Source organism: Erythrolamprus reginae, chromosome 1, assembly GCF_031021105.1.
Source record: "Erythrolamprus reginae isolate rEryReg1 chromosome 1, rEryReg1.hap1, whole genome shotgun sequence".
NCBI lineage: Eukaryota > Metazoa > Chordata > Lepidosauria > Squamata > Dipsadidae > Erythrolamprus > Erythrolamprus reginae.
In genome coordinates, this window is record NC_091950.1 from 157675818 (window position 1) to 157702289 (window position 26472).

General features: G+C 40.1%; 1 protein-coding gene across 2 annotated transcripts in view; it reads right to left on the reverse strand.

Annotated features, from left to right (window-relative positions):
- HSPBAP1 (HSPB1 associated protein 1) overlaps positions 1-26472 on the reverse strand; it is an 82320-nt gene that overhangs the window by 11017 nt on the left and 44831 nt on the right. For both annotated transcript variants that reach the window (XM_070730208.1, XM_070730213.1), the window contains exons 3-5: positions 22190-22380; positions 10916-11052; positions 6603-6774 (exon numbers count right to left, since the gene is read on the reverse strand). In XM_070730208.1, coding sequence (XP_070586309.1) covers positions 6603-6774; positions 10916-11052; positions 22190-22380 — 500 coding nt within the window. The remainder of the gene's footprint in view (positions 1-6602; positions 6775-10915; positions 11053-22189; positions 22381-26472) is intronic.

Here is a 26472-nt window from a genome sequence, read left to right on the forward strand (position 1 = left end):
TAATTGTTGGGGGTTTTATATATTTTTATTATTAGATTTGTCCCATTGTTACACTGTTTCTTATTACTGTTGTGAGCCGCCCCGAGTCTTCGGAGAGGGGTGGCATACAAATCTAAATAATAATAATAATAATAATAATAATAATAATAATAATAATAATAATAATGATAATATATCCAATAGGGATTAAGCTTGTGCATATATAAGCAGGAGTTAGAATTTTCTTTTCATTCACTGGATTTAGAAACATAGACACAAATTTAGCCAAATAATCTTTCAAGATTTTTTCTAATGGAGCTGTCACTTCAAGCTGCAAAGAATGCATGGATCCTAACACTACATTTTCTCCTCTACAAATTCTTCTGAAGAAGACACATACAAGACAGTTAGACATTCACCCAAATAGTTAGACATGAAAATCCACAAAGATTTTGTAGAAAATGTCATGATATGCCAGGCTTCTGCCACATCTAGCCAATGTAATTATTGAAATATATATTTATTTAGAAATCTGGCATAGAATTGTGTGAACTATACCACTATGAAATATTCCACTTTCCGCTTATTTTAATGCAATTATCCTATATTTTATCATGAATCCTGTCAAAACATTCATTTACCCACACATCACCTATAATAATATATAAGGGGATTTCATGAGAGTGACATAAATATACTGTTAGATTATGATTAGGATGCCATCAATTATTTAGAAACAGATATTCATCTTCAAAGATAGGTAAAAAGCATTCCTGTAAATAATTTGTTTTAAAACAGTAGGAGAAACATTATAAAAGACATCTGGGAACTTCAACAAAATACTGCAGAATAGGGTATAATTGCTTGAGAATTCAGCTACCAATTCCAATTCAATCTTCTAACTAATTTCATAACGTAAATAGTTTATACATTGCATACTTTGGGAAATAATCAAATTAGATATACTGTATATCTTCAAAAAACATCTGCTAATCAGCTGGAAGACTGGCTGAGTAAGAACTCACTATACAGTTTGCAACTTTTTAAAATATTTAAATTTATTTGAATCTATTTGGATTTGTACGATCTGTTTATGCTTTGTTGTGAGCCGCCCCGAGTTCGCGGAGAGGGGCGGCATACAAATCTAAATAATAATAATAATAATAAAATAAGAGTCAATAAATAGTAAAAATAATATATTTTTGATTCCAGCAGAAGGCCAAGCAACAGCTGTTCCTATAGTTAGTCCTTGATTTATGACCATAGCACAACTTGGGATTTCATCATTAAGTCACTGCAATCGTAAGTTGAGGCACCAAGCGGCTGGATTTGACTTTATGACCATTTTTATGACAATTGTAAAGTGAATTAAAATTAGTTTAAACAAATCACAGGGTTGTTAAGTGAATCACCAAACCATTTTCCAAATGGGTTCTTTTTGTCAGAAACTGGCAAAAAATTTAGCGAATCATAATCATGGTTGCCAAGCGCTTAAAATGTAATCATATGACGAGGGGGCTTGGCAGTTGTAAATTCAAGCATGGGTTGTAAGTACCATTCTTTTGGGGGGGGGTCTGTCATAACTTTGGTTAAGTGATAGGTCATAAATCAAGGACTACCTTTATACAGTTTCATGCAGATCTGTTTAAGAATTGTGAAAGCAAGTGATGTATCATAAAAGCTAAGATACCATAAAATGTACATAGAAATACAGTACCGTATAATGTCAGAATTTACATTGGGAAGGAATACAAAGTCATCCAAGGTGACATAGAGAACACATTGCTGGAGGAATGGAATGCAAATTGGGAAGCTAATAATCACCTAAATGTATTTTGATTCATTTAGATATTCAGCTAAGAAGTGGACTGAAACCTCAGCAGAAACAGAGTCCACTTGGCCTGCCAAATTCCAATTTATACTCTAGTCTGGGGAGCATAGATCAGATCAAATCAAAATATCAGAAGAGTCACACTGTATCAGAACAATAGTCTATTTATTCTGTCATCCTGTTTCACACTAGGGTCATAAGCTAGGAATGAAAATATGATCTCTTGCCTGTTTATCTTTCCCAGAAAGGGGTATTTGAAGGGACAAACTGGCCTTTCTCACAGATCACGCCAAGCTTTTGTTATTAAGTAAGACATATTTAAAAGATTATGTGCATTCCAATGCCACTTCATCTATAATTTCAGGTGGCTTACAGGAATAAACACAGAAAAACAATGCATTTAAAATAATATCTAAACTAAGACTAGGAAAAACTAAACTAATCATGTGGGTTTTTTAAAAAAACAGATGCTATAAGATAATAGTTCTCAATTATGTTCCAATTTCTACTTCAAAAACTACGGAAAAGAAAGTCTTGGCTTCATTAAATTTCCCATTAGAGTTGGGCAGGTGAAATAAACATACAAATGTAGTTAGAAAAGAGGGAGTTTTTCTAACCTGGCAGTTGGGAAGTTACCATAGACATAGAGTAAGGGAATTATGACTAAGAAGCGTAGAACTCATTACCGGACTCCATAGTGTCATCCCCAAACCCCCAACACTTTACCCTTAGATTATATACCGTTGACCTATCCAGATTCCTAAGAGGTCAGTAAGGGGCGAGTACAAGTGCACTAGAGTGCCTTCCGTCCCCTGTCCTATTGCTCTCCTATATCTCCTATACCTTTCTTCTATTCCTATATCTCTTCTTCTATTCTTTCATTGATATGTTCTATTACTATATCTTCTTTTCTATTCTTTCTTAGATATATTTTACTATGAGTATCTCCTCTATAACCGTCATCATGTATTTTACTATGTGTATAACCCTCATTGTGTATTGGACAAAATAAATAAATAAAATAAAATTTCCCTAATTGGGGAAAGAAATATATACTTATTTAGCTTTTTTGTCCTTTCTCTCCACCATGAATTTATTTATGATATAGATCTATGATTTAACATGAGAGAAGAGTTTGGGGATATTTTGGGATATCACTGCAAAGATAGTCATGGCTCTTTATAGGATTATGATATTACTACCTGAATTAGCTTCTCTTAGTCTGGTTATTGTGATCAAACTTGTAACAGTAGAAAATAGGAAAGGAAAAGAACAGAATAAGATATTACAATGTACCCCTGAAGCTTAAAAAAGCCAATAGTGTTCCCTCGATTTTCATGGGTTCGAACTTCGCGAAAAGTCTATATCACGGTTTTTCAAAAATATTAATTAAAAAATACTTCGCTGTTTTCCCCCCTATACCACAGTCCCCCCCCGATGACATCATATGTCATTGCCAAACTTTCATCCACCTTTAATAAATTTTTTAAAATAAACTTTAATAAATAAACATGGTGAGTAATAATCTAAATGGTTGCTAAAGGAATGGGAAATTGCAATTTAGGGTTTTAAAGTGTTAAGGGAAGGCTTGTGATACTGTTCATAGCCAAAAATAGTGTGTTTACTTCCGCATCTCTACTTCACGGAAATTCAACTGTCGCGGGCAGTCTCGGAACGCATCCCCCGCGAAAATTGAGGGAACACTGTATAGTTGCTGAATAAATGTTATAGCCACTGAATTGAAATTTAAACAATTGCACATAACAAAAACCATTTAAGTCAATCAAGTTCAAGTCCCTCCAAGTCCTGATATGCTCCCACAATCCTCCATAAAACTGTTGCTCAAACTTCTATCTCTTCTCATGCTTTCTCACTGGAGAAGTAAGTAGTTACACTATATAAAATCTGCACACAGCTTTTCCATGTTTATTCAGAGGGTGGGTGTGATTTGGTTTTTTTGAGGTGAAAAAGTCACCTCTGAGCTGTGAATGTAATCTCAGCATGAACAAGATGGAGATTATAGTCCCCTTTAATGCCCTATCAAATCACTTCTCCATACCCGACGACAGCTTTTGATCTACACTTTACATTTGGGCTCCACAAATGGAAAAAGATGTGAAAATGAGGCCACTCCACTGGTAGCTGTCTATATCTCTTGCTGCGGCTTCTGGGGGCCTGCGGTTTCCCTCAATACTCTTTGTGGAGTCAGTCAGGTAGCTAGCTGAGGCTAATTTGCTAACAAAAACAAAACAAAAAAACCCCTCTCAGAGGCTCACAAAAGCATATTTCAAATTGCTCTCCTGTCATTTTGAGAAAGCAATTATAAACCCACAGGCTCAAATTATCATCTGCAGGTGCAAGAGTGATGTAGAAAGAACCCTATTAGAACTTGGCTGTCGATGAGAATCCCACACAGATGCTTTAAAGATCATGTCAAAGATTGAAATACGGGGAAGGATTTAAGAAGCCACCTCATAATTTTATCCCGTTTAGCCTTCGTAACTGATTAGATGAATCTTCCAAAATGGATGAAACTATTTAATATTGGCTTCTGTTCACCCAAAAATAAGGCTAAGGTTTCATTAAAATATATTTACAGAAACCAAGATTCCCCAATGCCACCAAGATCAGGATAAACAGTGAAATGAGACACAGTGGCCAGAAGATGGCATTAGGCACATTAAGTTTCTTTTAATAATCACATCTAGTGCACAACTACTGCTAAGATGAATCTCAAAACACATCTTTATTTCAGTTTTCCAGTCCCACATTGTTGTGATATTTTAGTCCATCACATTACAGTTCATGGCCAAACAAGAACAGAGAATAGTGTAAGATTACTATGTAATGTATTGCTGATAGGAAACTTTCAAGTAATTGTATTTGCAGACATAATACTTAGGAATTTCTTTGAATAGTGTCTATAAAAGAATGACTTCCTTTACTATTAGAGGATTTTATCATCTTGTTTCATAACATCTCTTTCAACACTAGACAATTCTGACCTTTTTGCATGTTGAATTGTATTCAATAATGTATTTCTGAAATGACATCCATAGAAAATTTTAGCATTTTTTGGTCCTCGACTTTTCTTCTGTGTCATAGAATTTTGGGAGCCGTGCTACAAGTCATCTATTCTAAACATTTGACTTTAATTAGTTTTTAAGTTTAATTAAAAATTGGGATACTACAGCTTTAATTACCATTTGCAATAATTGGAATTGCATTGAATTTCCAATGGTAATGCAATGCAATATCTTGCTATCATTAAGAAAGAACAGAAAAGTAAGAAAAAGCAACAAAATAAAATGTGAAGAACAAAAGAGAACAACCAGCAGTCAGTTTATTCTGGTTTCGGCATCAATAAGATATTTATTGGCGAATGCAAAACATTTCAAATCTAAACTGCTTCAAATTCTAAATACCCTGTTTTGAGTGTGAAGTAATAGTTGCGAGTTTGAGACAGGCCATTAGAAGCGTTTTGGAAGTATTCTGAATTTGGAACAGCTGTGTTTCAAAAGCACAACGCTGTTTCAAGTTTAACACACTAGTAGAATATACAAAACAACCCATTTTGCAATTGACATAGCTGTTTCACACTCAAAAGAAAGGATTTCAAGCTGAAAAATGGGGTGTTTGCAAATTTGAAATGGTTTAATGTGGAATGTTTTGCATATCATAGCCATTTTTCATGCCATACAGAATGTAATATAATGCAATGACAAGTGTTTGGAAGGACATCAATGCAATTCTATACATGACTTTGCTGGAGTACATCCAAGAAAATACCAAAAGTGAATAGAGGTGGGTACATATAGCAGGGATGAGGGTCATATTGCCCTAAAAGGACATGTTCCAGGGACTGAGTGACATCAGAGATTAGAGGGCTACAACCCAAATCAAGAAAAGAAGCTCATTATGTAATGAAAGCTATACTTAGAACAAAGGAGTGAGTAATTAATTTGGAAGGCATCATGCTGATGGGGCTGAGATCCTCGAATTCTGGCAAATAGAAAAATCCTTCACAGGGCCGCTGCTCATTTATTGTAGTCCTCTCGTCCGGTAAAGTATGATTAATCAACTTTCACATGACTTTGTTAAAACTACTTTGAAGGTTTTCATTGAAATGCTAATGCATGCTGTAAATAGAAGTGAGAGAGCCACTGGGCAAGTGTTTCCATTATGGAACTATCCATCATGATGAAAATGCAAAAGGTTTTGGCTGGTTCCGCATAAGGGTTTCTGAAGTCCAAACTGAGCAAATGACTGCTCTCAAAACAGAAGTAGCTTCTACTCCATCCTCAGAAACCTAAGAACTTTCAAGGTTGCTTGCATACCCCAGATCTTCTTTCATTTCTTTCACAAAGTACAATTTTTCACTTGGATAATATAAATTGGGCATATTTGACTAGCCCCAAATCTACCCCTATCATTATAACAACTATATATACACACACTTTTATTTTTTTAATAAATAACTGATCATGGCAAACACATCTAATACCCCTTCCTCCTCCTATTTTCCACATTACAACAACTCTGTGAGGAAAATTGCGCTGAGAGTGAGAAAGTGGACCAAAGTCACCTAAAGTCACCTTTCATGCCTAAGGCAAGACTAGAACTTGTTGTCTCCTAGTGCACTAGTCTGGTGCACTAAACACTATACCAAACTAAGACTCGATGTATAAAAATGTAACAAATAAATTAAATTGGATGTTCCGGCTCATTCACATTCAGTTCATTTGTTCAATTTTATATTTAATGAAAGCAACAGAAAGGGTAGAGAAAATACCTGGCCAGGATTAAGTGTAACCACGTGGGCTTGTGCTTTTTCGAACAGCGGATATTGCCTCAAATTTGGATTCAGCACATTGACTTTGCTGAATACACTAGATTCTTCATAGGGAATTCTGGTAGGATAAAGAAGCCTGGAGTCTTCAGGTGGGTACAGATGCCATCTTTTCCTGGAAAAAGATAATGGAAACTTGCATCATAAAGTTCTATAAGTACAAATAGGTAAATTCTGCCTAAATCCACACATCGTGACAAGCCATAGATTGCATATCTGTTAACCCTCCCAGGAAAACCAGACAGGAAACATAATTAGATGAGCTAATTCAACTGTATTGTAAGGCTACATTAACAGAATCTTGCAAATGTGAAAGTATGAACTTCCAGACGTACCGTAACTTTTAATTGATCCATTGGATCAGATCCTTCTGAAGTTTGTTTCTCTGACCCTTAATAGCAAAGACATTTAGGCTCATAGAGATTTAACAGCACTCTCTGGTTGGTTTACAAAGTAGAAGTATTATTTGCTTTTTGCCCCCAACAATATGGGCCCTCATTTTACTGACCTCAGAAGGATGGAAGGCTCAGTCAACATTGAGCCCCATCAGAATCAAACCCTAGATTGTGGGCAGAGTTTGCCTGCTATACTGCACTTTAATAAATGCATCTCGGGGGCAATTCCCTCTCCTGTTTGATTGTTTTCCAGAGAACATCTCTTCTCTTCTTTCCCCAAGGTCATCCACACATTCCATTATAATGTTCATGCTTTATGGCAAAAATCACAATAGGTGTGTCCACATAGCATGCTACAGCAAGCTAAACATACTATCACTTAGCATAAAGTGTTAGCATCAAAATTTGAACCTAAATCCAGAAAAAGTACATATAGGATAAGCAATCTATTTTTTTCCTAACCTGTCCTCTCCAGATGCATTGTCTAGTCACTCCCCCAAAGGATGACAAGTGATCACGGTGACTTAAATTCAACATTTCTGGAGTATTCTAAAGTAAGGAAGTCTGTAACAGTTAGGACATATTGTAGAGACTAAAGTGTTCCAGTTGAGATTATAAATTTGGACTGGATGTGCTTGGATAATATTGCAAAGAAAAACAGCACAACAAATCTCAGTCAGTTGTTACTGAGATTTTATTCTGATAAATCAGCTTTGTATAGAATAGAACACTAGTCTTCAAACTGGTAGCATTCTCTGTGTATTGTTACTTATTCTGTAATTTATGCCACATAAATAGTTAAGTCTTATTATTTTCTATTTATGTATCAATCTGAGCTTGAATACCTTTAACACATTATCAAGTATGTGTAATCGTTTGCATTTCCTGTAATTTAGAATGGGACCAAATCCATTTTTCATGAGGATTGTTCTGCAGGAAACAGCCACTATATTTCAGCTAAAAGAGACAAGATGTCCAAAATTGTAATTGTCAGATCAGGCATTTCCTGTAAATGACTAAAATGCCTATCCCCATTCATCAGATTGTTAAGAATTTAATGGGCTATTTGAAAAGAAGAGAAGCTTTGCTTCTATTCTGATGGACAAGCACATACTGTTTCTCTTTGGGCCGGAAGATATCGGCATACTGGGATCCTACAGGCTGCATAATTCACATGTTTTTGCATTTACTATCCTCTACCTTTGGCATCCTAAATTAAAAGCTTCAGATTGCAAAACTGTAAAATGGTTCTTTCTGACAGACCTGGAAGAATATCACTTATAAGAACTAGGCTCAAGAGACCATCTAACCTTGTAAAGATCAACTTCCTACATTCCGCTCCATGTTTAGCTGAAAACAAGTTTCTTTATATTTAGTGAGGCTTCAGTCGAGGTAAAACATCCAACTGTTTTGGGAGACCTTGGGGTACTGGGTACAATCCTATCTTCAAGCTGAAGTGCTATAGCAGAAAAGGATTGTATAGACAAGTAGTTCTTCTCTGTGCTTTCCAGTATAAAAACACTTCTGTTTTAGTGCTTTGGTATTCTATATGCATAGAATAGCTAAGATTTCTCAAAACGAGTCTTTGCATCTCTCTAGTTGCTCGCTGTGATTAACTGTTCTCTTATGTAGTCTAGGTCAAAAGTAGTCACTTTCTTTCAACTCCAAGGCCAACTATCTGCAGAGAACCCAAGAAGAAACAATACATATGCTAAATTAAAGTATGAACAAGTAGAGTCTCATACTGTATAAGATGAAAAACACATCCATGGGTTAGCTTAAGCATGAGCCTCCGAGGGTTGCTATGTGTTAGTTATGGAATGTCCTCTGACAAAGATGAAGCTTGGAAGTAAAAGGGCTGTAAGAATCTCTCCTATATTTATAGCCCTCTATTCAACATTGCCTTGCCTGTAAATATTTCCTCTCTATATTATATTTAGCAATTAAAGTTACTCTTCTGGTTTACTTTGCTCAATAAATCCTTTCAGCTTTCTCCTCATTGTGAATTCACTGCATTCAAACTCACAAACCTTCTGCCCACATTTTAATGTGGCAAAACACAAGCTTTCTAAATGGTTTGTATGCCATAATGCTGCATTTTCAGCTTGCGAGCCGGAGCAAAACAAGCACATAAATAAGTTTTATAAATCAAAACACAGAGAGCAAATTTATAAGAGAAGACACAAGGGAGGGATGTTCCCAAATATTTATTAAAGCCAAAAGGCTTTGTGGAATGGGCAGTTAAACGGCAAACAACATCCACCACATTAAAAATAAAGTTGTGCACTTCGAAAGAAATCTCAACTTCACAGATCACTAGCAGAGTCTCAATTCGCAATGAACTAAGAATCTTAGTAGAAATTTCAGTTGAAAGAAAATCTGTGCACATCAATAACGAAAAAGGCAATTTCCAAATTATTTGCAATGTAATTTCTAATGCTATTATGGAATGCTGCATTACATTTCTGGTCACCTCTTTAAAAAAATCAAAGTGGAAAATGCTCAGAAGAAGGAAAATCTGAATAACCTAAAATTAGAATGTCCACCCTAAAAGTAAAATAATAAAAGGATACAAGCTTCCATGTTCCCGTTGGTCAACATAAATTATCCGAATTATTCAGTGCTACATATTGCCAATATCCACATCAATCTTCACAATTAATAATAATAATAATAATAATAATAATAATAATAATAATAATAATAATAATTTATTAGATTTGTATACCGCCCCTCTCTGAAGACTCGGGGCAGCTCACAACAATAATAAAACAGTGTGACAATGTAAACAAATCTAATATTAAAAAAGCATCTAAAAACTGAAGGCGGCATCCCCCCCCCCCCCCCAAAATGGCATTATGAGATGAAAACTGAATGTAATTTAAAATAAATGCTTAAATAGGATTGCTACCCGTGTGTTTATTATGTTTCTCTTTTTTGGTTTATAAATGACAAGCCATCAGCAGCATTTGGCTGTTTCAGGCCTGTTCTTTAAAACCAGTAGTGGGAATTTTCCCCCACTCACTGAACTGGCTGGCCATGGCTCAGAACTGGCTTTCTCGGCAGCGCCATGGGAGCCACCATCTTGTTTTTCAATTCTGCAGATGCGCAAAAGCTGTTTTTTGCTTCTGCAATGAGCAGAAGCTGGGTTTTCGCCACTGTGCATGTGCCCACGTGACGTGCAATGCTCGCAAGCCCATGTGGTGTGGGAGGAAGTGAACCGGCAGCGAAGTAAGTTAGAAGCCACCCCTGGCGTGCTGGAGCTTGAGGTTGTGTAACCTCTGAAAAAAAGGAAAGCCAAGGAAAAGGAATGATCACAATGAAAAAAAGAAGTTTGTTAGATTGTATAATGAGGACTCAGATTGTTTGGGGGCAATCTGCAAATAATGCTTTTACATTGTAAACCACCCAGAGGGTGCTATAAAGTGTTATGGAGTGGTATATATGGCTAAAAACTATTCCTATGTTGCCCCGCTTTTAAATGCTCAACTCTCCTTGTCATTGGCTGGTACTATCTGCATAGCCTGTGTTAACTTTTAATGCACGAAACCCTTGTGAATTGATTCAGAAGAAAACAATAGAAAAATGCAGTAGCATTATTCCCAGCATTAGTACATTTTTAAAGAATAAGCTGTTTTCCAAAAGTAGTAAGATTTTTTGTATGAATATTAATATAGTGATTTAATGAACACAGATACCAATTTTCTCATTTAAAAATATTTCCCTTTCTTAATAATGAGCCTAGACACTTTGCACCATGAAAAAACTCTGAACACCAGAGCAGTTTAAAAATAAAAACAAAACAAATCAGGAATCCATCTATCAGAGTGGTAAAGAGAGCCACTGTCCGTTCCTTCTTACCTGCCTTCCACCTGCAATACCAAGTTGCAACCATAGGAATCCAAATGACAGGGTGTGTTTGCTCCAATGGAGCCAATCCACAAAGTGCTCTCCTTTCCATTTCTTCCAGGAAATCCAAAGTCAGACCATCTAATGTCCTGTTGTAAAGATAATATAATAAAACCTTGATTTTTACAAAATCACATTTAGCAGACTTGAGATGCAATGGACCAAATTTTGGCTTGGGTATCACCCAATGCACATCCTAAGGCAATCCAGACAATGGATGTCATTAACATCATTAGAACCATGGTGGCACAGTGGTTAGAATGCAGTACTGCAGGATACATCTGCTGGCTGCCAGCAGTTCGGTAGTTCAATTCTCAGCGGCTCAAGGTTGACTCAGCCTTCTACCCTTATAAGGTCGGTAAAATGAATACCCAGATTATTGAGGGCAATATGCTGACTGCGTAAACCACTTAGAGAAAGCTATAAAGCACTGTAAAGCACTATATAAGTCTAAATGCTATTGCAATTGTGGTACATGCATTATAACATTAAAATGCATGTTTGACTGTTCTAATTTCATGGTTCCTGTTTGTGTGTGTGTGTGTGTGTGAAGGATGATAGATGTGGTGGCATAATTTAAATTTCATCTCTTGTATATATATGATGATAACATCTATATAAAAGGAGTGGGGTTTGGATCACATATGCTATCTTCCTGTTTTTAACATCTCCCTCCTTAGGTATTATTGATTGTGAGTGGATGAGGATACCTATAGTCAAGTTTCATTCAGAAAAGTTATTTGAAGATAGTTAAGAGCCCTCCAGATATATAGCATGTGAAACGAAGAATCAACCCAGGTACTTGTAGTCCACTGTAATTATTTTACTTGAATAATTTTGGAAGAAAGATTACAAGATTACAAGAAAGATCTACCACTGTCCCCACCCCCCAAATTACCTCTTCTTTCACTTTGTAATACAGTGATCCCTCTATTATCGCGAGGGTTCCGTTCCAAGACCCCTCGCGATAATCGATTTTTCGCGATGTAGGGTTGCGGAAGTAAAAACACCATCTGTGCATGCGCGCCCTTTTTTCTATGGCCGCGCATGCGTAGATGGTGGAGTTTGCGTTCCCCGCCGCCCACGCAAAGGGGAAACCCCGATTCGGCTCCTCGCTGCTGCTGCGCTACCGAGCAGATCAGCTGCTGGGCGGCCGAAGGAACCTTCCCTGGGTCTTCCCCCTCTTGCTGGCGGGCGGGCGAGCGGCAGGCATCAGCGAGGAGACGGGGTTTCCCCTTTGCGTGGGCGGCCGGGAAGACCCAGGTTGGGGGTTTGGGGGGGTGCTGGGAAGCCCCCCAGGCCGGCTGCGACCTTTTAAAACAGCCACGGCGCTTCCCAGCTGAGTCCTGAAGCCAAACGCGGAAGTGGTTTTTTTTTTAATGAATATTTTTTTAAAAATCGCGATATAGCGTTTCGCGAAGATCGAGATCGCGAAACTCGAGGGATCACTGTATATCAGTATGCATCTTTTGCTAAATGTACTGCAAATCTAAGAAATATAATTCTATAATGTTATTTGTTTTGGGGAAATTAATTGTGGCATATGTCCAGAATCTCCTAAAATTAATTTTGAAAAATGAAAGGAAACCATTAAGCAAAAGGTCATTCCAATTCGTTAAGTGTATCAACAACAATTTCTTCAATGATGAGGATCTCGTTAATGCCGTCTATTCTTGGTTATCTCTGTAGTTGTGATTAATTATTAGCTGTATACAAATCAACAGCAACTTGGTAACTTTTATCTTAATTTCTTTTTGGAATGTTGTCAAACATGATGGTTTATGCTTGGCATAAACATGAGGAGACACAGAAATGCAAAGAAGGAGGCCAATCAAAGCCACCTGAGGATCTTGGAAAAAGAGAGAGGAGACAAACAACAGAAACCAGGCTGCTGCCTTTCCTTTGATCGGAAAAAAGGTGGTACAGTATATGGTTGGAATAAATGGAATTTTTGATGATGTTAATATTTGCAATCACGTCAGTTAGAATCCCATTAGCAGAAGGGCTGGGATAGTCATAGTAAGGTTAGCAGAACTTGCAGAATGTCAGCTTCAGGAGATACTAAACCAAGAATCATCTGAAGCTGATACAATATAGGCATTACCTAGATAGATGGAACAGTCAAATGATGACAATGATGATGATGAAAGATCTCCCAGGCCCCACATAAGGTAAGAGCAAAGAGTAGAGCAAAGATATTCTATGAGACTCCTTACCAAGCCAAAGAGTCATTATCTTGATTAAAAGCAGCTGGCTGCAGCCTGATTTAAGAGGCAGCTCTGAACCTATGGTCCCTCATTGGAATCAACTATCCAATTTCTGGCTCTTGAGTATTGTTTGGATGGATTCTGCTCATACAATTCTGACCTCTGGATTGACTGACAATCATGACCAGTTTCTCAGAATTCTGGACTAGATTTGACTATTCTTCTGTGCATTCTTGTTAAATGAAAATCACTGAAGTAAGCTTCTTTCAGATGCCATGTTTTGTTATGAATTCATTCTCTGCTATTATCTCAACCTTGAATAAATTGTTAATTTTCATAGCACCTGTATATGTGAGAGAGCAAGTGAGTGTATAATTGAAAAAAGAAAGCTTGGTCAATTCTTTAGTGCAGGACCCAATTATATATATTTATATTCTTGGATCAGAATATTTATTTATTTATTTATTTATTCATTCATTCATTCATTCATTCATTCATTCATTCATTCATTCATTCATTCATTCATTCATTCATTCATTCATTCATTCATTCATTCATTCATTCATTCATTCATTGGATTTGTATGCCGCCCCTCTCCGTAGACTCGGGGCGGCTAACAACAGTAATAAAAAACAGCATGTAAATCCAATACTAAAACAACTAAAAAGCCCTTATTGTAAAACCAAACATACATACAAACAAACAAACATACAATGCATAAATTGTAAAGGCCTAGGGGGAAACAATATCTCAGTTCCCCCATTCGTGATGGCAGAGGTGGGTTTTAAGGAGCTTACGAAAGGCAAAGAGGGTGGGGGCAATTCTAATCTCCGGGGGGAGTTGGTTCCAGAGAGCTGGGGCCGCCACAGAGCAGGCTCTTCCCCTGGGCCCCGCCAAACGACATTGTTTAGTTGACGGGACCTGGAGAAGGCCCACTCTGTGGGACCTAACTGGTCACTGGGATTTATATTTGATGCTGCCAATGGAGAAAGAAATGAGTTTATAATTTGCTATACATGGCACTGTAATTTTCCATAGAACTACTCTGTGAGATGGGTTGTCCTCAAAGAAAGCAAGTGATGCAAAGGTGTTCAATAAAGTTCATGGCTAGGGTAAATTTGAACCTAGATGTCACTATTCATAGTTCTGCATCTTAACCACTAGACCAGCGTTTCCCAACCGGTGTGCCGCGTCAGGTGTGCCGCCAAGCTCCAGCTGGGCGGGGCGCTGCCGGTGCCTCCGAGCTCCCACTCGCAGATGTCCCCCGGTTCCTGCCCGTTGCCGCGGTTTCTGGCGCTCTCCTGCTGGGCCCCAAAGAAGGAAGGCGGGAAAAAGGAGAGCGAGTGGGAGCTCGGAGGCACCGGCAGCGCCCCGCCCAGCTGGAGTTTCCTGGCGTCGGCGGCAAGTGTCCTTTGGGCCCGGCGGGAGGGCACTGGCGGTGGGAGCGGGAGCGTGCCGGCTGCAGCGGCCCCAGGCGGTCGTGGGGAGATGGGGGCGGCGAGAGGGAGCATCAGCGCCACCCCTCTACGAGCAGCAAGACCCTCAGCGACGGGGCACGCCGTTTGCCTTTCGGCTCCGTCGCTGAGGCTTTTGCTGCTCGTGGAAGGGAAGGCGCTGATGCCCAAAGCCTCAGCGACGTTTGGCTGCCGGGGGGGTGGGGAGGAGAAAATCCTCCCCCCCCTCCAGGAGCAGCAAAAGCCTAAGTGACGGATCGCGCCGTTTCCCTTTCTGCTCTGTCGCTGAGGCTTTTGCTGCTCCTGGAGGGGGGGTTGGCAGTGCCGATGCCAAATGCTTTCCCTCCGCGGTGATGAGAGAAAGGAAAGAGACAGAAAGGGAGGGAGAGAAAGAACAAGTGAGAGATAGAAAGGATAGAGAGAAAGGGAATGAGAGAAAGGAAAGAGAGAGAAAGGGAGGGAGAGAAGGAATGAGGGAAAAAGGGAGGAAGAGAGAGAAATTAGAAACATGAGAGAGAAAAGGGGGAAAGACAGGAGAAGTACCCAGAAATGAGACAGTAGTATAAATTTCAGGAGGGATGATTGATGATTGACTGTACAGGTATTTATAAGGGGATGTTACATGGGATTGTATATATGAGGGGGTTATGTATGTATGTATGTATGTATGTATGTATGTATGTATGTATTTATTTATTTATTTATTTGTGTCATTTTGGTTGGTGGTGTGCCCCAGGATTTTATAAATGTAAAAAATGTGCCGCGGCTCAAAAAAGGTTGAAAATCACTGCACTAGACCACATTGACTATTTCAATACATCACAATTGCTTACCACAAAAGGAAATATGCAGCAAAAATATTAGTAGATAATAGTGAGTCTTTAATAGATATTGCTTTTTGCAGTCTCTACAGCATTTTTATTTGTCCAAGACATTTACTTCTCTACCAAAAAAGAATAAATTGAAGGTTGGAAGAAGGAAGAAAGAAGTGAAGTTTGTTCTTTCATGAAATTATAATTCTTATGCCTTTTGATTTTGTGTCTAGAAAACAAAATGGCCTCTGAAAACAAGACCTGTTTCTTCAGAGAATTGCCAGAATCCAGAAATACTTTTGCTTCTACAGCTTGACCTTTTAATACTGCCTCACATTCAATACTATATAAATTTTATGGTATTAGCACAAGACCTTCTTCAGCATGAAGCACTATATCCATATATGCATGGAATATGACATATAAAACCCCACAATTACTCCTAAATTCTTTCTCTTAGCTTTTTTCATCCAGCTTTAGAGATGAACCTTTGCAACATTTAATATATAAATCCTGATTTTCTATAACTCCTTCTTTTAACTCCTTGTAAGATTATATCTATTTTTCTGAGACGCCACACTGGAGAATCACACAGGTAAATGCTAAGCTTCCCACTAATGAGGTAACAGCAGGACATTTCTTGATCTACAAGAAAGAAATACAAAAGACTAATGCAAATATTTGTCAGACGCTTCAAGAAACCTCAAAGGAAAAATTGCTCTTCCAGCTTTCCACAGTCATAAAATTTTAAATCCAATACAAGTATTTTGGTGATAAAGTTAAGGGTAATAACCATCTCCACACTTTAATCTCACACCTAACTGGTTTCTGCATTCTGTTGAAACTTGAGGACAAAGAGAAAGAACATAATCAATATTAGATTTAAAAAGACCCCCTTCCCCCTTTTTCAAAAAAAGTTTACAGCTTCAATAAATATCTGACAGATTATGGGCAAAATAGTTTATATCCCATGAGCTGAAAAGGAATTGGATAGTACTGAAATTCTGGCACAATGGTGCCTTCTCTTTTCTTGCAAGAAAAAAAGATCAGCAGCCGAAACAAATGCAGTTTGTAACTATCCCAACCATAACAGATGGCACATTACTTCTGAATTACATTTATTTTGCTTACTACTTACAACAGAGCTAATATACCCATATGTCACTTTAAGAGCTCTCATTTCTATTTAAGCTCTACACATTTATCTTGCATTTGATTTATCGGTCAGAAGTTTGTAATGTGATCTCAAGTTAACAACAAAAACAACAACAAAAATTCTGGATGACATGAGATATTGTCCGCCCGTTAAAATAATAGAATCATTACCTTAAGCCACATAACTGTAAATGATAAACAGTGCAATCTAGGTTTCAAACAACTTCTAAATGGCTCAATTAATCATGATGAACAAAAAAATAGGTAAACTGGCCTTCTTGTACCCTTCAAGTCACCTTAGAAAAAAACATAAATAAAAACTACATGCAAAGCAGCAAATCGCTATGAAAATGTAGAAAAAACAAGTTACCAATGAAAGCAAATTTCTCGGCTAGTTTGACAGCATTAATAATACTCAGTATCTTAAGCAGATTTTTTTTAAAAAAAGCCTCTTCATGTTGTGACCAAATCAGATTACAATATAGAGGAATTTTTAAGCACATGTTTGCTACATGGGAGGAAAAAAGAACAGGATATATTTCACCCCTGTTGCTCTCTTGGTTGTTGTCATTGTTCAGTCATTCATTTGCTTTGACTCTTCATGGCATTATGTTGCCAGCATTGGCTGTCAACAATCTCTTTTCTGAATGTTTAAAAACTCATATTTGTATCATTTGTGTCATGAGGACCCAGATAGTTGGGGGCAATATGTTAACTCTGTAAACCATTTAGACAGGGATTGTAAAACACTGTGTATATATATATATAAATCGGTATATATATAAATCATGAGCCGAGATGGCACAGTGGATAGAGTGCAGTACTGCAGACCACTAAAGCTGACTGCTAGGTCAGCAGTTCAAATTTCATCACCGGCTCAAGGTTGACTCAACCTTCCATCCTTCCAAGGTGGGTAAAATGAGGACCCAGACTGTGAAGGCAATATGCTGGCTCTGTTAAAAGTTCTATTGCTAACATGTTGTAAGCCGCCCTTAGTCTAAGGAGAAGGGCGGCATTAAAAAAAAAATCAAATAAGTAAACAAACAAACAAATATAAGCCTAAGTGCTATTGCTATTAGTTATCCAGTTTCCTTATCTTCCATTGCCTTTTTTTTTTTTTGGTAGCCTTTGAATTTTCCAAGCATCAGCGTCTCTCTCCAGTGACTTGTTCCTTCTCATCGTAAGTCCCAAATAAACTTCAGTTTCATTATTAGTGCTTCCATTGAGAAGTCTGGGTTTACTTCATCTATTTTTTCTTGTAGTTCAAGAAATTCTCAACCAATTTTCTCCAGCCATCCAACTCAAAGGCTCATAATATTTCTTCATAGTTTTTGATGGTTCCGCTTTCATAGGCCTGTGTTATGAGAGGGAAAACTACAGCCTTGTTTGCTCCGTGTGAAATTTCTTCTCTTTTATTATTTTGTCCAGATCTGTCAAAGTCTTTCACCCAAGTAGCACAGCTTCTCTTTATTTCATGGCTACGGACAACATTCTTATGTATTTTTGAACTTAGAAAATAATGTCTGTTACTAACTTCAACTCCTTTTCTGCATATCTGCATTGATATGTCAGTGATGGTGAACCTTTTTTTGCTCGGGTGCCAAAAGGGTGTGTGTGTCCACATCCATAATGCAATGCCCTCCCCCTGTGCATGTGTGCACAATCCCCTCCACGCTGTCCCCCCACATATGCTCACAGACTTCACTGAAGCCTCTGGACTTTCAGTAGAAACATAGAAACATAGAAGATTGACAGCAGAAAAAGACTTCATGGTCCATCTAGTCTGCCCTTATACTATTTCCTGTATTTTATCTTAGGATGGATATATGTTTATCCCAGGCATGTTGAAATTCAGTTACTGTGGATTTACCAATCATGTCTGCTGGAAGTTTGTTCCAAGCATCTACTACTCTTTCAGTATTTTCTCATGTTACTTCTAATCTTTCCCCCAACTAACCTCAGATTGTGCCCCCTTGTTCTTATGTTCACTTTCCTATTAAAAACACTTCCCTCCTGAATCTTATTTAACCCTTTAACATATTTAAATGTTTCGATTATGTCCCCCCTTTCCCTTCTGTCCTCCAGACTATACAGATTTCATGAAGTCTTTCCTGATAGGTTTTATGCTTAAGACCTTCCACCATTCTTGTAGCCCGTCTTTGGACCCGCTCAAGTTTATCAATATATTTTTGTAGGTAAGGTCTCCAGTACTGAACACAGTATTCCAAATGTAGTCTCACCAGCGCCCTATACAGTGGGATCACAATCTCCCTCTTCCTGCTTGTTATATCTCTAGCTATGCAGCCAAGCATTCTACTTGCTTTCCCTACCTCCTGACTGCGCTGCTCACCCATTTTGAGACTGTCAGAAACCACTACCCCTAAATCCTTCTCTTATGAAGTTTTTGCCAACACAGAATTGCCAATACAATTTGGGCCATTTTTCACCTTCCCCAGACTTCAGGAAAGCCTCCTTAGGGGAGGGCAAAACACAGCCCAAGGGGCCTACCAGAGGTTCATTTTCAAACTTCAGTGGCCTGTCCATTTTTCACCATACACAGGCATCGGAGGCTTTCCTGAACCCTGGAGAGAGTGAAAATGAGCTTCCCCCCCCCCCATCCACCAGAAGGCAGAAAATCAGCTGGCCAGCACGCACATGCACGCTGTAGATGACATAGGGCAATGCCTCGCATGCCGTCAGATATGACTCCGCACGCCACAGGTTCGCCATCATGGGTATAGGTTTATTAAAAAATGAGTAGCACAGAAAGCTCATCTTTCAGAATCACATTGACATGAAACTGTTGATTATTGTCTGTTTGATTTCCTTGGTGGAATACTGAAGTGGGTTGCCATTCTCCAATAGATTATATTTATATTGTCCTCTTTTCTATAAATGACTACTCATCTTGGGTTGATTTGGGTGAATGTAAACTCCTAATGGTATATGTCATTGGAATGCATAAGCTACTTCACCAGAAACATAATGAAATCTCTCTTTCTCTCACTGTCTCTTCCTCTGGTTGAATAACCATTGAGCAAAGTCTCATGTTCCTGTTTCTTAAATATATTTACTGAAAGTCCTTCTATCTCACCTCTCTATAAAACTATATTGATTCCTATCATTTACCTCAAGGACAGGCAACATATAAACCAGCAACTGTTCTTGGATTGCAGATCTCCACATTCTACAGACTATGGCCCAAAAAGAGTTTTAAGGTTATGTGTTGTGTTTTTAATTACACAATATTTTCATTGAACATATCATGTTCAACATAGTTTTATTTATATATGTAATGTTTAATTGAATAGCTTATCTACTTTGCATTGAATGTATCAATTCTTTCTAACAACACAATAAGATACGCCAATGTTGTTATCCTACAGCTTAGGACAGGGAGAATCAAATAGGTAAACATATTTAAAGGGGTACTATAAGGGTAACATAACATATTTTGTGACATCTCAGTGTGTAGTGATTAATTCATAGCCAGTACAGAAGATCTGGTCAATGCAATGTTACGGGTATGTGTATGTGTGTGTGTGTCTGTGAACCAATACGTGGCTGCATTGAGAAAAGCAGCTCTCTATTGTAAATTTACTAATCTAGAGGACTATCTGTTAGATCGGCTAGTTTTGGGGGTGCGAGATAGCCACTTAAAACGTCGCCTTTAAGCAATACAAAGCCTCACATTTCAAACCACTTTAGATGAGGCTTGTGCAGCTGAGTTGTCATCACAATCGTTAACTGAAATGGAAGACAGTCATTCTACCATTAAACATACTGATGCTACTGATCCTGTGCTACCTGGGGAGGATTTCGAAGTTCCAAGTTTCCCTCAATGAAGGAATCTGCAGTTTGAAAGTAACGAAGGAGTGGCTTACTGGAAGAATGCCTCCACAATCTCCCTGTATGAGTCGTGGGGGAAATCACCTCAGATTTAACTGTCATTTGAAAGAGGCCATTTGCCACCAGTGTGTCCAGCGTGGGCATATAGCAAAGGTGTGGAGGGCAGGCAAACCCCCTCAGTGGCAGATATCACAACCTTTAAGATCTCACATGGAGAAACAGCCCTTTAAAGTGTCAGATAACAGAGATCACTGCTATATATACCAAATTACCCCCTGATGCTACTATATGAAAAAATCCCGGTGGAAAATTTAAGTTTAACCCCAGAATTGAGGCAAAAAATTGTCCCAGGGAGACTGATATGAGATCTGCCGTATTGCTAGTATCGAGTCTACAGAGAGGGGCGGCATACAAATCTAATCAATCAATCAATCAATCAATCAATCAATCAATCAATCAATCAATCAATCATGGAGCACTTCAAAATGTCTTCTTGTTTCCCTCATTCCAATCAGCTGTTATGAAAAACTTGTCGGGCTCTTCCAGGGGTTGTTCACATGAAGGCACTAGCCCTGAGTTATGTATGGTGGCCAGGTCTGGTCAGGGATATTGAAAGATGGGTAGGTACTTGTTCTGTTTGCCAATCTACCAGACACAGCCTGCCTAAAGTCCCAGCTAGGGAATGGGAGAACCCAGGAGCGACGTGGTCAAGGCTACACCTTGATTTTGCCAGTTCTATAGCAGGACACATTTTCTTGGTAGTTGTAGATGCCTTTTCTAAATGGTTAGAGGTCCACTTGATGGCTTCTACTACAACATAAGCTTTAATCAAGGATTTGAATAACCTATTTGCTACCCATTGCATTCCAGACTTGATTTTCTCAGGTAATGGGCCACAGCTGACGTCTGCAGCTTTTGAGGTTTTCTTAGCAAGGTTAGGAATAAGACACAGCTTGATAGCACCATGGTATCCCTCTAGCAATGGAATGGTAGAGAGAATGGGGTGCATATTAAAGGACAAATTAAGCAAATAGTCCAGGCTAGTTGGCAGGCTAAGATAGACGAATTATTATTAATCCAACACTGCAGAATTGAACTAAGAAGAAAGGAATGATTATTACTGATTAGGGAAGACAAGTGCTACTAGGAATGTATGAAGGAAGTGAGTATGTCTAGCATGAGGACACTGGTTGGATGTGATAGTCCTCTTCAAGCATCCTTCAAAGGCTTTCTGCAGAAGGTGACAGAAAGTAGGCTAGATCTAATGAGATTGAGTTACAGAAGGATACCGTCTAGAATTTCAAAAATCTGGATACCAGAAGGAATTCTTGATGATAAGATTTGTTTGACAGTACGTTCTTCAGAAAGATGGGGCCTCTTCCAAATGAAGACATCCAAGCCAAGAGTAGATAGCCATTTACTGGGGAAGCTTTGTCTTCTGACTTCATATTCAAGCAGAAAATTGGACTGCAGCCTATATGAATTTTGTTAACTATGATTCTATGATAAGAGAACTGGTAAAGCTCATATGTACTGTATAGTGCTTGAATCTTTGGGAAGAAAACTAGCAATGCAATTAAATATTTAAATAAACTAAATATTTTAAAATAAAATAAAATGTTTTTAAAAACCCTCCGCAGCACACTAATTTTTCAATACACCAGAAAAAAAATCTAGAATAATCAGGATTTCCTGAATCACCCCATCATTTTGATGAGATAAATAAAGGACAATGGAAAGTAAATGTACCTTAAAATGTTCTGGCTTATCTTCAAATAGCCTATCAATGTACTTATAGTCAGCATACATCCAGTATTTACACAAATCATAACTACTGAATGGTCCAGAAGGACAAGGTTGCCGTCCTCCACTCCAGGCCAGAAAATCATCGAGCGTAGCCTCTGCATACGCACACTCGGTTTCGAAGAGAGGAGTCGTACCTGTATCAGAAGAGACAACATTACATGCACATTAAACACAACACCAATAATAAAAGACAGATATGAAGCAAAGCACTCTAGGAGAAAAAGCAATAACTTTCTCTCTCAGCCTCAGACTGTTGGTTAAATGCAATATAAAAACCCACAAATGAAATTATAGCAGTTTATAGATGTTTCAGCCGAAGATGCAGCATATATGACAATGCTCATGCGTAACTCTTTTACTGCTGGGAGCCTTTCTTGTGCCTAAGTCTGTAGATGAGATTTTGTGTATGCCTTTACACTACCGGTGTATCTAGTTCTTTCAATAAATGTTTGTTCCTTTTGGAGTTTCTGAATTTTTTACAATGCTGCCCCAAAATCTCATCAGGGCTTCATGTGGACTCTACTGACATATAAATGGAATAGGCGTTGATTGCTTACCTGAACGCCTCTTCTCGTACGGTGAGCGGGTACAGCAGTCACATGGGTTGCTCATGTCCAATCCGGTGGAACTGAGCCTAGTATTAAAAAAGCTTGCCGGATCCGCCCCTTCCCCAGAATTCGCGAATCCATAGACTAGGCTCAGTTGTGAAGCTCTGTAGTGTTCAACTCTCATTGTTAGAAGAAGAAAGATATAGAAAGGTAAAGAAGACACATACAAGGGCGGGAAGTGACTGCTGTACCCGCTCACCGTACGAGAAGAGGCGTTCAGGTAAGCAATCAACGCCTATTCTCCGTACTGAAGGAGCGGGTCCAGCAGTCACATGGGACATACCCAATAGATGGTCCCTAGGGTGGGATTAGCTTGCTATCGTGTGAGATAACGGATTGGAGTACCCTTCTGCCGAAGGCAGCGTCCGCTGAAGCGTAAGAATCAATTTTGTAGTGCCTGATGAAGGAATTTGGCGAGGCCCAAGTGGCTGCTTTGCAGACCTCCTCCAACGGGGCTTGAGTCGCCCAAGCGGCCGAGGTGGCTGCGCTCCTGGTGGAATGCGCAGTGATGTTCCTTGGAACTGAGAGGGAGGCCGACTCATAGGCCTTAGATATAGTCCCTCTGATCCAACGGCCTATTACTGTTGAAGACACTTTGGCCCCCATGACTCTGGGATGATAGGCTACAAAAAGTGCTTCTGACCTCCGAAAGGGTCCTGTGCGTTGGATATATATTCTCAGCGCTCTGGTGAGATCCAGGGTGTGCCATCTAATTGCCAAGGGATGGTCTCGTTGGAGGCAGAAGGAAGGTAGGACAATATCCTGAGATCTGTGGAACATGGAACTGACCTTGGGTAAGAAGGTGGGGTCCAGTCGCAAGACTACCTTGTCCTGATGGAATTGGCAAAGGTCCTGCCTGATTGAGAGGGCAGCCAGCTCCGAAATGCGTCGGGCAGAGGTAATAGCCACCAGGAAAGCTACCTTAAAGGATAGGTACCTGAGGGACGCCGATTTTAGGGGTTCGTATGGTGCCTGCGTGAGGGAATGGAGAACCCGTGGCAAATCCCAGGATGGATACCTGTGGACCTTGGAAGGTCTGAGGTTGGCTATGCCCTTGAGGAATTCCTGAACTTCAGGGAAGGATCGGAGAGGCTGTCTGCGGGGACCCCCTAGGACAGATGAAATGGCTGCCAGATGACGCCGGAGGGTGCTGGTGGAAAGTCCTTTATGGAAGCCTTGCATAAGGAAGGAAATAATTCTGTGTATGGGGATGCACAGAGGGGAGAAACCTTCCTGTAGGCACCACTGGTGAAACTTGGACCACGTGTGGTCGTAGATTCGATTGGTCGAGCCCCTCCTGGCCTTTAAAATGACCTCCACTGAATCGGGGTCATGACCACGCAGTTCTAAATCTCTCCTGATAACAGCCAGGCGGTGAGGTGGAACCACTCCGGGTCTGGATGGAAAGAGGCCCCCTGCCGCAGCATATCCCCCGAAACGGGGAGTCGCCAAGGGTCCTGGACGGACAGCTGTTGGAGATCCGCGAACCAGGGCCGGCGGGGCCAATGAGGGGCGATTAAGATTACTCGGGCCCTCTCGGTGAGGACCTTGTGAATCACGTCCGGGAGGATTGGAATTGGAGGAAATGCGTAGAGTAGGCCTGGAGGCCATGGACTCCGGAGGGCATTGATTGCTTCCGCTCCCGGGGATGGAAATCTGGAATAGAAGCGAGGGAGTTGGGCGTTCGCATTGGTCGCGAAGAGATCCAGGACTGGTAGGCCGAATCTGAGGGTGATTTGATGGAACAGGTCTTGATGAAGGTTCCACTCTCCTGGGTCTATCGTTGCTCGGGATAGCCAATCCGCCTGGACGTTGAGACTCCCCGAGATGTGATCGGCTAGGAGCGACTGGAGATGTTTTTCCGCCCAAAGGCCCAACTTGAGGGCCTCCCTCATGAGAGCCTTGGATCTCGTGCCCCCCTGTCTGCAGATATGGCTTTTTGTGGCAATGTTGTCGGTGAGAATGAGAACGTGCCGGTTGGGAATGCGAGGAGAGAAATGCTTCAGAGCCAGGGAAACGGCTCTTAACTCTAGCCAATTGATTGGCCTGGAAGCTTCCTCCGGGGACCACGTGCCCTGGGCTATCATCCCCTGGGCGTGGGCGCCCCATCCCGATAGACTGGCATCTGTGGTGATGACAAATTGATCCGGGCACCTGAACGGGGATCCTCTGTCCATGGCCGGAGACTTCCACCACTTGAAGGATCTGCGAACACTCAGTGGGATGACAATGCGTCGATTTGAGTTGCTGTGCCCCGATCTCTGAAAAGGCAACAGTAGCCACTGGAGTTCCCTAGCATGAAGGCGAGCCCAGGGAATGATGCCTATGCATGACACCATCTTCCCCAAAAGGGAAGATAGAGTAACTATGGATACTGAAGGATTAGATAAAATGTTAGAAATTAACTCCACTATACTGAGTTTTCTCTCGGGAGAGAGAAAAACCTGGGAGGATTTTGAATCAATAATGGATCCCAGGTGAGAAATGGAAGTGGAAGGTTGGAGGTGACTTTTATCAAAGTTGATGGAAAATCCATGGTCCTGGAGGACTGACATGGTGACAGAAAGGTCTGTTTTCACTCTCTCTAGGGAGTTCCCATGAATTAAAATATCATCAAGATAACATAAAATGTGGATGGGAGACGCCCGGATATAGGCCGCCAGGGACCCCAAGAGCTTTGTAAAGACCCGAGGGGCCGAGGAGAGGCCAAATGGCATCGCCCTATACTGGAAATGCCTGCCTTGAAAGGAAAAACGTAAAAATTTTCTGTGGCACTTGGCTATAGGAATGTGAAGGTAGGCCTCAGTGAGGTCTAAGGAGACCATGAAATCTCCCGAGTGAATGGCGGCCAAAATAGAAGACAAGGAGTGCATCTTAAACTTCCTATATTTGATGAATAGGTTTAGTTTCTTTAAATCCAAAATGGCTCTCCAACCTCCGGAGGACTTTGGAACCATAAATAGGATGGAGTAAAAACCTAGGCCCTTCTGACCGGAAGGGACCGGTTGAATGGCTCTGATGGACAATAGATGAGAAATGGCCTCCTCCATACGGTTACAATCTGAGGATGACCTGGGAGAAGGGCAGGAAATAAAACGTTTTGGGGGAGGAGAAATAAATTCTAAAAGAAGGCCTGTTTGAACAGTGTCAATGACCCAAGGGTCCTTGGAGGTGAGACGCCAATTAGAGGCGAAATGAGCTAGGCGACCCCCTATGGGAATGGAGGTAAGATTACCATCTAGGTTTTTTTGAAGCCCTGTTAGAGGAAGCTCCCCTTTGGAAACGAAACCCTCTACCCCTGGAGTTCCTGCCTTGGGAACGAAAGCGGGGGGAATACTGACCTGGAGATCTCTGATAGGAAGCCGCTTGATCTTGCTGGCGCCCCGGGCGACGAAAGGACTGCGTTTTGGTAACCTTTTTCGTGGTTGGACCCAAAACCTTCTTCTTGTCCGTGGTCTCCGTGAGGAGTGGATCCAGAAGATCACCGAAGAGAAGGTCGCGCTTTAAGGGGCCCTGGGATAACTGCCACTTTTGGCGAACTCCCGCTTGCCAAGGGCGAATCCATAGGAGTATTCTTGCCGTTGAAGACGCTGCAATAGACTTAGCAGAAAATCTAGT